This window comes from Emydura macquarii, unplaced genomic scaffold (genome assembly GCF_026122565.2).
Source record: "Emydura macquarii macquarii isolate MOO-44397 ecotype Brisbane River unplaced genomic scaffold, CSIRO-AGI_Emac_v2 contig_3122, whole genome shotgun sequence".
Taxonomy (NCBI): domain Eukaryota; kingdom Metazoa; phylum Chordata; order Testudines; family Chelidae; genus Emydura; species Emydura macquarii.
The window spans coordinates 7,046,432-7,059,227 of NW_027133259.1; the positions used below are offsets into that span (position 1 = coordinate 7,046,432).

Here is a 12,796-nt window from a genome sequence, read left to right on the forward strand (position 1 = left end):
TTCCCTTGGAAGCAAGTGGGGCTGTCCATCTGAATATAGTTATTCACATGGTAAGCGATTAGAAAACTGAGGCCAATATTGAGGGACAACCAGGTTAGCAGCGAAGGTGTTGCAAACAGAGTCCCCGGGGGGGTTGTAGTTGCAATGTAGACAGGACCTTATTAGATCATATCTTCACTAGCCAGAAATCCAGGAGGTGAAGCGCATGTGATTAATGATGATGGGAATGACGCATTTTGAAAACGTATTGCTTCAATAAGATCCCCGGTGGTGTTCCATGATGACCAGGAGTGTGCAGCTCTTGAAAAGACGTGAATGACCTGTTTTTTGATGGCTGTGCTTTGGTTACTGTTGTTAAGAGTCAGGAAGCTATTTTCAGTGAACATCAACGTTATTTAACACACAAATTTATGAACAATACTAGATATTTTATTGGATAATCAGCAGATGGCACTCTTTCTGTTAGGTGCCTCCACACACATTTATACTGCTATGTCTATTGTTTGTATAGTACTCCCGAAATAGCTGTTCTTTTCCTTTTTCTTTCATTAACTGAGGTGTTTCCTACACATCTTTTTAGATTTGGCTATTACTTGGAGGGGTTAGCTCACAGCTGTAAATGTAATAAAGCACACGTCAACTATGAAAATGAGTCAGTACCAAAATTGCATGCACAAAAAAATGCAGGCACATCTGAATGAATAACACATGAGTAATTGCCATATTTGTGCAAGCAGATTGGGTAATTACAGCTACAAATGACAAACTATGCATCTTGCATGTGCATTTGTGGTAATGGAATATGCAATTTAAGCATGGAAATGCACATGAAATTTTGCATCCACAATTTTGTGACAGATTTTCTGAATGAGGAGCACATGTGTATATTTCAGAGTGGCACGGATAGCATCCATGTTCTGGATTTGAAAGAGGACTGGATAATTTCTTGACTGCAATCAACAACTGTGCCTAAGCCAGCTAAAATGACAGTAATCAGCTCTCATGCATAGCACAGACTGGGATGAAGGGGTGTCAGGAAGGAATTTTTCTTCCACATCAGCATTGTACAATTATTCAAGTGCAACAAGGGGACGTTTGGGATACCAGACTAGGTAGAATGAGGGCTTGAGCTGACATTACAGTTTCTCTGCTCTAGTTTTCCCCAGGGATCTCCATAGGGCGCATATCCCTGGGATTCACATATGCAACACCTGCACCTCAGAACAGGGCCTGGGATAGATCTCCTTGCATCTCCACTGGGAATTAATGCTTGATCCGAGTTACAGTTAAGGAAGGAGGCTTAGGATCAATTCACCACTATCTCCATAGAGAATATAATTGGTGAAGTGCTACCCATATTGGAATCATAGAGCCAGAGGGCTACAAGGGACTATAAGGGTCATCTAATCTAACCCTCTGCCACGATGCAGGATTTGTTGTGTATTCACAGTCTATAAAACAGTTTGGGATCTTTGGGGATGAACTGCAAAGTTATTACATAATATTCACATCTGTTTCTACTCTGGATGGGGACACCCTGTGTAATTCTGCTTGGATGAACTTACAAAGCAAATTTAGTGCAGCCATTGCCTTTCCAATAAATCAATTTCCTAATGGACTGTTCAGATGAGACCCAGGTTGTTTGGTGCCTACCTACTATGCTACAGGTTGGAAATGTGTGAACTAGATCAGCTTTATTACTGTAGCTAGATCAACTAGGTTATATAAATGACCAAAGCTCCAGTCAATCCTGTTAGAAGATGAAAGGAAATGATCTGTGATGGGTTCTGAACATTTGGTGCATACAGAGGTGCCTTTATTTGTCTATTGTGAGATTTTTCTCTCTTTTCATTTCCCCCTTGGATTATTAGTGAATGCTACTTGGAATAAAATCCGGTGTCCCAATTCTAAGAAAATGTTGCTTCTATAATACTTCTATAGCTTATTACTCAACAGAGGTTTCTATGTTCCAGAAAGGATCATGTCATTATGCAAGGCAGTGTGCTTCGCTGGCCAATGCCCTGTTCTATGCTTGAAATAGGAGACCTGGTTCTATTCCCAGCTCTGCTAATTCCTTGTTTTGTGAATTTGGGCAAATCAGTGCCTCAGTTTCCTCCTCTGTAAATTGTGGACCGTGAGGTTTACCTCCTTTTGCGGGGAAGGGTTGTGGTCTATTTATTCTAAGTCTTGGCTGCATGTTAAGTATTACTCACTTTGTCTATTTCTGTTGATATTTCCAAAGTGTATGTTGCCTGACCACTTTAGCAAGCTGTGTTTGATGTGTGACACTGTAATGATTTAAAGGGCTAATTTGAGGGGATGCCATTGGTTTACCCCCTAAAATAACCAGTATGTCTAGGATTCAAGTGTAACATCTGAATTATGTTCCCATCCTTTCTTCCATCTTCATATCCCTTTTATGGCTCATCTCTAGAACAGACCACAGAAGCTAAGGCTCATACATAAGTTTGGAAGGGTTAGCTTTTATCAGTAAACGTTGATTTCATTGTACAGGCACAAACCCACCAGAAAATATTTCCACTGATAATAATTGACATTTACAGATAGGCAAAGTAAGGGAAATATTGCTTGAGAACTTACTAGAGTTTGATTTAAGGATATTTACTTTGTGTATTTGACCCTCCCCCACAATTTCATGCAACTGTGACAATTTAAATCCATAAAAATTGAAAAAAAAATGCTTCAAAATAAACAGCAATATTATTCGCTGAAATTATTAAAAAATAAAAAGCAAATTCTGCCAAGCCTACTCAGACACAAGAATTTTATTTATTATATATATATGTGTGTGTGTGTGTGTGTGTAAATATATATATATGTACAAACATTAACAGGCATCACATCAAACAAATATACAGCACCATGCATGGAAATTAATGCTTTGCAGAGAATTTTCACAGCTATTCCTGTTCCACTTTCTCCAAGCAGGGGGTCCCATATGAAACAGTGCAGGAGACTTGTGTTTGGAAAGAACATAATTAAGCCTCTTCCTACTTCTCCCAGCAGACGGCACTGTAGGGAATGGTGCAGGCACCCTAATTGAAGGGGAGCTCTCAATCACTCTGGTTCTGGCCTCTCCCAGAAGGAAGCACCACTGAGAATGGTGTAGGAACCCTACCTGCTTAAGGAGATTTCAGATAGGGCAGTGTCAGACTTTGCCAGAAGGAGGTGTTGTATGGAAAAGTGCAGGGACATTGGTTGTGGGGAACCCAAGGCCCAAGCATACTTTTTTCAGGCCCAGTACAAACTTGTAACACGGGCCGCCTCCCACACACATGCCACAATCCCTCATCCCATACATACAATCCCATCAGCCGTGAAAAAAGTTTGAATTCTGAAATTACTGTTACATATTCTACATTTCTGAAAAATACCCCCCCCCCTTTGCTATTTTTGTTTAACATAACACCCAGCCTGAGAGTCCTACAAGTTTGCTGACGGTTTTGTAACTTTTTGGTCATTATAAACCTATTATATCCTGTCTTTGTCTTGATTTTTTTATTCTAATGGACCAATGTGACTGCAAACATTTTATAATTAGGCCATTTAGCTGTAAAGCTTTATTTTTCTGGCCTTTTTCATTGCAAAATCATGAATTAGCCCCCCCAAGTCAATTTCTCGTGCAAGTTCACATTCAATAGACAAGATAGCCAGGTGGCTTAACTGTTCTTGCCCCATTGTAGAACGCCTGCAGTTTTTGATGAGTGCTAGCTTCCCACAATTCCCCCTGTGTGCCCAGAAGGACCGACAAATTCTCCCACAATTCACTGGGAAAGAATCATGGAGCGACTCAGCTCACTGCAGCATAAAGACCCCTGGGATGTGCCCCAGCGTCCTAGGGACACACATAGGAGAATGCAGCACCAGCGAGCTCACAATAACATATATTGGGCTTTGCGGTGTGGTCACCCATACCTGCGCTAGGCCAACCTGGATGCTCAGACCTGGGTCCTGATCTCTCGAATTAGATCTGCAGTGAAGTCACACCCTATAGGCATCAATGCAGGGCAATTTGGGACTTTCACTCCAGTCCTAGATTCCCCCAGCCAGGCAGAAGTGCTGGGTGGAGCAGGAGTGTTGGAGAATTCTGTCTTCAGAGGGTCATCCTGATTTTCTTTGGAAGGGAAAAAGTAAGAAATGTCTTTTCTCAGGACACGAAGATTTAAGGCTGGAGGGAGAGATGGAAAGAAGGAAGGAGAGAAAGTGGGAGTGGGAGAGAAAGAGAGAGATTGTAGCACCAGTGTTTCCAGAGTCTTCTGCTTGTATGTGACCTTCACTCCTGACCACTTCAAAGTCCCAGGATTTTGAAGGCATCTCGTAAGTCGTCCACCTCATCCAGTGGCTGTGCAGAGCAAGAGAGAAGAGACGGGTTAACTGTGCAACGAACAGAAACGCTGAGAGGGGAGCCGAAGAGGAAGGGGACAAGAGGAAACGAGGGATGGAGAAGATGGGGGAGCACAAGAGGAGTGGAGTAAAAATGAAAGGGATTTGGATTGGAGGAGAGAAGAGATGAGGAAGGTGGGCAGAGGAAAGTCAAGAAGAGAAGATAGAGGGGAGAGAAGGGCCGCACAGGAGCATAGAATCATAGAATATTAGAGTTGGAAGGGACCTCAGGAGGTCATCTAGTCCAACCCCCTGCTCAAAGCAGGATTAACCTCAGCTATATCATCCCAACCAGGGCTTTGTCAAGCCTCACCTTAAAAACCTCTAAGGATGGAGATTCCACCACCTCCCTAGCAGAACAGAACTAGCAGAACTAGCAGAACTAGAACTAGTAGAACTAGCAGAACTAGCAGAACCTCCCTAGCAGAACTGTCCCTAGCAGAACAGATGTGCAGCAGTAGACGGAGGGGAGGACAGATGCACTGGATGGACAGGGGAAGAAGAAATGTCCCTCACCAAGAGGATCCTCCGGAGTCTCCTGGACAGACGGACAGAGTTTTCATGCAGCCCTTCCCAGGCTTTAAAGGTCCTCTCCCGGTTCTCCACGAAGGTGTTCCAGCAGTAGAAGTAATCTGCCAAGGAGCAGAAGTCAGGATGGAGACATGGTACAGAGTGAGGCCTGCCCAGAATAGCACCCAACTCTCCCCAAGGATCACTAGGGCTCCATATTCCTTTATATGTCTCCCACATCACCCCATTGCCATCTCCTCCAGTCCCCTCTCTCCAGGCCTCTGTCTCCCCACCTCTGAGATACTGCCTTCCTCTCCCTGACTCACCTTTGAAGGTCATGATGGCGATCTGGACCCCAGCCCGGTGCAGGCGTCTCAGCCCCTCTGGCTCAGCATTGCGGTCCTCACAGAAGTACAGCCGGGCGGCGAAGATGCGCAGCGTCAGGTTGGGGTAGGCACGCAGGAAGTCAGCCACGTGGCGGGCACAGTCATAACAGGGGCTCCAGGAGGTGAACCAGGTGACCCGGTAGCAGCGTCCTGGGTCCAGGTCCCAGGCAGAGATGTAGCGCAGGAAGAGCATCTCCACGTGGCAGCCCGACTGAGTAAGAGAGAGACAGAGAGGGAGATGATGGGAGAGAGGATGGAGACATGCCTGGATGGATATCAGGGGAGTGGATGAGTGTGGGCAGATCTGGGGTTGAACTGATGGATGCATGGATAGATGGGGGTGAGCTGGTGGGTGCACGGATGCATATGGGGGTGAGTACACAGATGCCCTGATGGTTGGGTGAGTGAGCAGATGGATGCTTGGCTATATTGATAGGTGCCCAAGTCATGCCCATACTTTGTTGCGCAGGTATCCGAAATCCAAGGAGCAGGAAGTGGCGCTGTTCCGACGCTTGACCACAAAGCAGAGATAGGTCTCATGGCGGCCCCGGGCCCAGCGCAGGTTCTTGAAGTTGTAGAGGAATTTCTTCTGCTTCATCAGGAGGCTGCAGGAAAACATTGGAGGGGAAGATTAAACTGTAATAGCACGTCCCAGAGCAGGGAAGCGACCGCGTCTCTGTACAGGACTCTGGTGTGACGGCACTGAGAACATCCTCTTCATTCCTAGGCCCATCCATACCAAAACTGCACTGGGTTCAGAAAAGGGCCACAGACAGGACTACGGGGCAGGAGGGGGTGACTCTACAGATGGAAATGGAAAGAGCTTCATCTGTAGAGTTCGGTTAAACAGCAACTAAGGTGGGGGGGGATGAAACTGTCTGGAGGGTATAAAAGCCAGGAGGAAGCGGGGTTGTTTGGGTGTCTGAAGAGAGGAGAACTGGGGCGCAGTTGAGAAGCTGTGGCATTCCAGGCTGGGTAATCAAGGGCTGTTTTCGCACAGCGTCAGACCGTGGCAGAGGGTCCCAGTGAAGCGGTGGCAGCCCCGTCACGAGGTAGATTGAAAACGAGGATTGGACAAAGCCCTGGAGAGCAGGCTGTATGGAAGAAGAACCTCGCCTTGGCCTCCAGCGGATGCACATGGCAGAATGACAAAGACCAGTGGGATGCTGGAGTAAGATATACAGGGAGGACAACATGGGGGAGGAGTAGAGACCAGCATTCTAGCGAAAAGATGGAAGGCCATTTCTGGATGGAGACCTGGATGGATACAAGCCCTAAGTCAAACGAATTCACACGTAGTGACCCACTACTTTGTGCAGGGTCCTGCTGTGCGTGGGACCCAGGGGGATGTGGAAGCCATGGACCTTTTTCTAACAGGCTTCACCTCAATGCAGGGCAGCAGCAGCAGCTGCGAACAGCTGTGTTCACCGAGGTGAGACGCTAGCCACCTCCACAGCAATGCAAATCAGAAGTGAATGGGTTAAAAATAATCCTGGCCTGTCACCTCCTCCCTCTGAAGGGCTGACGGGTAATGGAGGGACTCATAGCAGTTCAGTTGGTACAGGGTTTGGGTCTGGAGGTGGAGGAGGGTGGAGAAAAGGTTGGGAGAGGGGACTTGATTTATTGCCCTCCATGTAGGGTAGGTTTGTCTGATTCCAATCTGATGTCTGAGAGCCTAAGGCAAACACACATCTCTTCAGCACACACACAGAGATACACACACACACACCCCTCTGTGTGATACACACACATCATTCCCTCACACATCTACCTATCACCACACTGTCTGAGTATTTCAGTATTTAAAATGGAAATTACAGTCACATTCTCACTACACACACATACACTCCTCTCCATCACACACCTTCATACACATACATACTTTGCACACCCTTCATTTGCATACAGACATATGCACTCATTCACACACATGCATACACCCCCCATTCATAGACACATACAGCTGTCACACACATCTGCACATTCACATTAACACACCCTTCTGTCACATACCTTTACATACACACAGCACACCCACCTTCACATATGTAAAGCTTCCTACCTTACACATATGTCTCCCTCATGCACATTCACAAAGAGACCCAGACACACAGCCCTCATTCTCACACAGATACACACATCCCTCACGCACACACATCCTTTGTTCCAAACCCACAACCTTAAATGTACAGAAAAAACATTATATGTATATCCTCTTTCATCTCAATGTCTACTTTATAAACTTAAACTCATAGACAAGTGTAACACACGGACTAAGCTGTGCCATGTCTTCTGCTTGTGGATGGTCCACAGAAGAGTCAATAGCCTCCTACTGCTACCCTCTGATGGAGCTATTCCTTTAGCTCAAATGGAAGTCCTCTGCTTTTGATGCCACAACATTCTTTCCCAGGATGGAGCATTAGTGTTGACCCAGAGGGCAGAGCACCCTTACCGAATAACCCACACGTCTCCCTGCAACATTGCGCCCCTTAGCACCACACGCTGGTGTTAGACTCAGTACTGACTCAGAGGGGAGAGTGACCCTCTATTGAGCTACTCACACCACTCCCTACAGCATTTGGGGATTTCTTGGAGGTCTCCCATCTAAGCACTGCCGCAGTCCAACTCTGCTTAGCATAAAAGATTGGTCAGAAGTACCGTACAAATTATCTGACTACACACACCCCCCCATTTCCATTTCTCTGTTTGTCTCACTCCATTTCTTAGTGTGTCTTTCAGCCTTTCCATTTCTCTGTCTGTTCATTTCTCTCTCGCTCTCACCTCATCTATCCGTCATCACTCTTGCTTTCTTTCACATTTGTATCTTGTGCACACGGAACCGTCACCTCCAGAGCCGGCGCTAGGCATAAGCAGACTAAGCCATTGCTTAGGACCCCTAGTTGCTAACGGGGGCCCCTATTCGCTTTTTATTATGTGTTGCTGGGCGGGGAGGTCGCAAAATATTCCTGTTTAGGGCCCCCAATAGGCTAGTACTGCCATGTCCCAACTCCAACCTACCCTTACATCACCCCACCCATCCACCCATTCGCCCACAGAAGCAGCTCTGGCTCCTCTCCACAAAACATCTACCTACTGGCCAATGGTCCACTCTCACTTTCAAATGTGGCTTACCGCAGCGGGGGCGGGAGGTGCAGCACTAGCTCCCCTTGAAAAGGGGACAGAAAGGGGGCGCCCCTTTTGCTCTTACCTTCAGTCTGACTGACCTCCGGCTGTGACAGTAGAACAAGCTGCACTCTTACGGGCTAAGGAGCAAGTATAACATTTAGGGTCAAATACTGAGGTCCTAGCTGGAGATGGTCGAAAAAACAGGAGGGAAAAATCTCGACAGACGTGACCATTCGTTCTGAAGTGTTTTCATTCCGGGGGATTAGACCAAGGAGAATTTTTCATTTATTTGAAATTTGTTGTGAAAATTTTCACCTTCAAATGCTTCGTTTTTAATTTTTTCCCCCTCTTTTTACAATTCCTTTTAACAATTTTGCCCCTGAAAAAGGGCAATGCATTGGGAGAAAAGGAACAGCCATAAACCAAACAAGCAAAATGACGCCTAAATGAGCATTTTCCAATGGCATCAGATGCAATGGAAAATAAAGAATACACAAACCCATTTTCATGCAAATTACTGATTTCAAAAAGCATCCATTTTTCAATGGAGACTCTTTCATTCAAAACATTTCAATCAGCTCTGGTGCTAATTTCAGATCTGGCTGTGTTCTTTCTCTGACTTTGACTCCAATGGAAGTTCTGCCATAGCAAGGACTTCTAGCATGTTGTAGGTTGGTATCAACAAGTCAAATCTGGGCAATTATTAGGAGGTTAAAGCAACTGAGCAGCTTCACACTGTATACCTAGTTATAAATTACGGGGTGTGTGCACCCCATATAGTTACTGCACAATTAGAGAAGATGCCGTCTGAGTCATGATTTTGTTCAGTCATTTAAGAAAGGAGTTAGGTGTTGAGCATATCCTCTAATATAGATACGTGCCCCAAATGTTCAAATCATGGTGCAGGTCGTTGCAGAGGGGAATGACATGCAATTGCATGAGAGTGATTAGGTGATAACTTGGTCACAGTGTAACTACAGTGCAAGTACAGCTACCATAAACTGGAATGATATGTACCTAGGAGCAAATATATGAACACCAGAGAGAGAATGAGAGACAAATCTACAGCAAGAGATTAGATAGATAGAGAGATCACAGAAGCATTTGCATGTTTCCCCCTCAGCTGTCTCTTTTACCTATCCTAGCTCTTTTTTCAAGAAAGAAAGAAAGAAAATCGGAACAAGAATAAGTTAGACAGAGAGAGGGGGGAATGACAGAAAAAGATATAGAGAGAGAAATATGTAGTGAGGGACAGTCAGAGAGAGAAAGAAAGACAGAGAGACGGAGCCGGAGGATATGAAAGCGAGAGAGATGGGAGGGAGAGTTGGGGACCTGAGTCAGATGGAGAAATGGAGAGGGACAGCGAGCAGCTGTGCAGAGCAGATTCATACCAAGAGAGAGAAGCCCTGAGTTCTGGTAGGAGGGAGAGATGAGGGCACCTTTTACCTGTCCATGGCCATGCCGGGGTCTCCTTTGGGGTGACGGAGGTCACAGGGAGGTCCTCTGAATCACCCTGCAAACTTGCTCCGTGTGAATGGTCCCCTCACTTGAGGTACAGAAATGAGAACTGCCCTGTATGCCCCTCCCCCATTTGTCACCTCCACCCATCATCTCCCCCCAGGTTTCAGTCTGGTTTGGCTAGGGGAGGAGTTAGAGATCTCTTTGGGGCCACAGGAACCAGTGAGGAAAGAGTTAAAATGTAAAGGGACTTCAGTTCTAAATGATGCTTAGCCTTGATTGGCTACTCTTCTCTACCCTCTGTACCTGTCATTGGTCCCCTCTTAGCTTTAAGATATATTTCTAAATTAATATCAATAATAAAATACTACTAGACTGGAAATGTTGTCTAATGGTTAGAGCAGGGGACTGGGAGCTAGGACTCCTTGGTTCTTTTCCTATCTTTGCCACTGATTCATTGTTTGACCTTGGGCAATGTCACTTAGCCCCACGTCCTCAAAGGTATTTAGGCTCCTAACTCTCATTGATTTCGGGGGCGGGGGTTTAGGCCCCCCAAAACCTTTGATGATCTGGACCTTAATCTCTCTGTGTCCCAGTTTCTCCCTCTGTACAGTGGGGATAATAATGCTGACCAACCTCACAGAAGGATTGTAAAGCTTTCTTCATTAATGTTTGTAAAGTGTCTGGAATCCTTGGATCAAAAGAACCCAGAAAACATCAAATTATTACTGTCATCTACATTGCTGTTGTCAGTTTCATCCTGCAGGGTCTTACAAACGCTGTACAAAGGAGTTGCATCACCCACTGCAGAAAAGCAGCCACCTCTGGGGTGGGAAACAGCAGCTGTTTAAAAGCACACAGCAACACTACACAACAGGTCAGAACAGGAAATGGAGAAGAAAATTGTCTCCATCTGAAAATGCAGGAGGAATTTAGGGAGGCAAAACGTAATGCTCAGGGATGGAATTTACTCTCCAACTTAACACCTAAATGTTACGGTGACTGCGTGCTGAGCAAATATGAGAGAGAAATAATGAGCCAGACTGAGAATCAGCCAGCCTCTTACAGGAAGCCCCATGGGATCTTTACTATTTGGATGCAGTTGCTGCAGCGCTTGCATTCTGCGCACAGATTGTAAATTGCCGGATCATGGCCCAGGAGCCCCAGTTGGTATGTATAAGATGTATAAAGCCATTCATTGTGAGGAAAAGTCAGAATCATTACTCCAGCAGCATAAGTGGTACACATTGTGCTTTGCGGATAGAGCTCTCTGCCCCGAGGTCAGATGGCTTCTTCCTGGGTGACGATAAGGAGCCCCTGCAATGCCCACTGTTCACAGGAGGTGCTCAGCACCTTTCAGGATTGTGCCTGGTTCTAGGGAAGGCACCGAAAGCTGAGACACTGGAGAGCAGTTCAGCTCAGGATGGGTCCACAACATCTCTTCCTCTTTCTTCTCTCCCTGGCGACCGTGTTCGAACAGCCGCACAAACATGGACTATGCATTGTCATCAGTAGGACAAGATGAGATCGGGAGGGGCTGCTGGGACAGGACTGGGGTTGTTTTTATAACATCAGAGGAAGTGCTCCACTTTTCTGTACTTGATTTATTTTCTGTATTTATCGAGCTGACTTTCAGAATGACTAATAGAGTTATATGAAACCAGTACATGCAAAATATAAGGAACATCGGAATTGCTGGACTGGATCCAACCCTAGGTCCATCTAGCCCAGTGTCCTGTCTCTGACAGTGGCTAATACCAGATGCTTCAGAGGAAGGTTCAAGAAACCCCACACTGGGGAAGTGTCTTCCTGACTCCAAGTGAGTAGGAGCAGATCCGCAGCTGGTGTAAATGGGCATAGTTCCACGGATTTCAGGAGTTATGGCAATTTGCACCAACTGATGCGCTATTCCCTAGCTAAGAGAATTGCTGACAACATTTCTATTATTCATATTTATGTCCATTTTGAATCTTTCTTAACTCATGGCCCCTGTAGTATCGTGTGATAGTGAGTTCAACAGGAGCACTTAAAATACTTTTATCCCATTTAAATGTGGTGCTTTTCAACTGGGAAGGCGCCAATGACAGGAAAATCAGTTCAGAGGACATTAAAAAGTCCATACACCCTCATAGAAATTGTTTTCTCTCAGCAACACACCTGCCAGTATTTCATCAGATAAATTAAGGAAGCTTCAGTTTCATTCCTTTTCTGGTTCTAAATTTCCATAGCCAAGTGCTTATATCAAATTTTCCACACTGAAAGAAGTCCAAGAACTTTATCTGTCAGCCTAGCCTTCCGTTTAAACAAAGGCTCAGTGCACATATTTGCCTGAAGGATTGAGAAATATAATGTTTCATATGATATTTAACCAGATCCTTCACCTAAACCCCCAAAGGGGACACGGTCTCATAGATTCAATGCATTATCCCTACTACCTAAAAGCAGGGCAGATTCTACCTGCTCTGTGTAGAATGAGGTAGACAGAGAGAAGCACAGTGGGAGAAAGAAAGAACGGAAGAAAGTATATTTCTATAATGTCTTTCATCGGAGGATCTAAAGCCTTTTATAAACATTTAATTACTTTTCACAACCTCTTCTCAGCATGGTCAGTATCTTCTCCATTTTATAGATGGGGATACTGAGTCCCAAGGAGGTGACGAGACTCATCCAAGGTCACAGAATGAGTCAATGGCAGAGCCAGGACACTCAGACCTGTGCTCTAACTACTAGTCCAGCCTTCCTCCCTTCTATAATCTGCAGAGTATTTCTCACACTTTGGGATTCTTTTAGGTAAAAGATGCTAGAGAACTGTAAGAGATTATGACCACTGTCAATTATTTAATATCTACGAATGCATCTCTTCCTACATTTCATGCATAATTATTTAATTCAAATGGGAGGGGACTGGCAAT

At 45.3% G+C, this 12,796-nt stretch overlaps 1 protein-coding gene across 1 annotated transcript; it reads right to left on the reverse strand.

Moving 5' to 3' along the window:
- Nucleotides 1–4,309: 4,309 nt before the first annotated feature.
- Nucleotides 4,310–9,886, reverse strand: AICDA (activation induced cytidine deaminase). Its single transcript, XM_067530995.1, has 5 exons — nt 9,873–9,886; nt 5,758–5,905; nt 5,241–5,511; nt 4,921–5,036; nt 4,310–4,363 (listed from the first exon to the last, which is right to left on the reverse strand). Exons 1-5 carry the CDS (start codon nt 9,884–9,886, stop codon nt 4,310–4,312), a joined length of 603 nt encoding a protein of 200 aa, XP_067387096.1.
- Between the last annotated feature and the right edge of the window lie 2,910 nt (nt 9,887–12,796).

Excerpts from the sequence above, each read along its gene's own strand:
- AICDA (XM_067530995.1), bottom strand. Across the intron at positions 5,512-5,757 it reads TCGGATACCTGCGCAACAAA|TCGGGCTGCCACGTGGAGAT; the intron begins GTATGGGCATGA and ends TCTCTTACTCAG. Across the intron at positions 5,037-5,240 it reads CGCCATCATGACCTTCAAAG|ATTACTTCTACTGCTGGAAC; the intron begins GTGAGTCAGGGA and ends GCTCCTTGGCAG.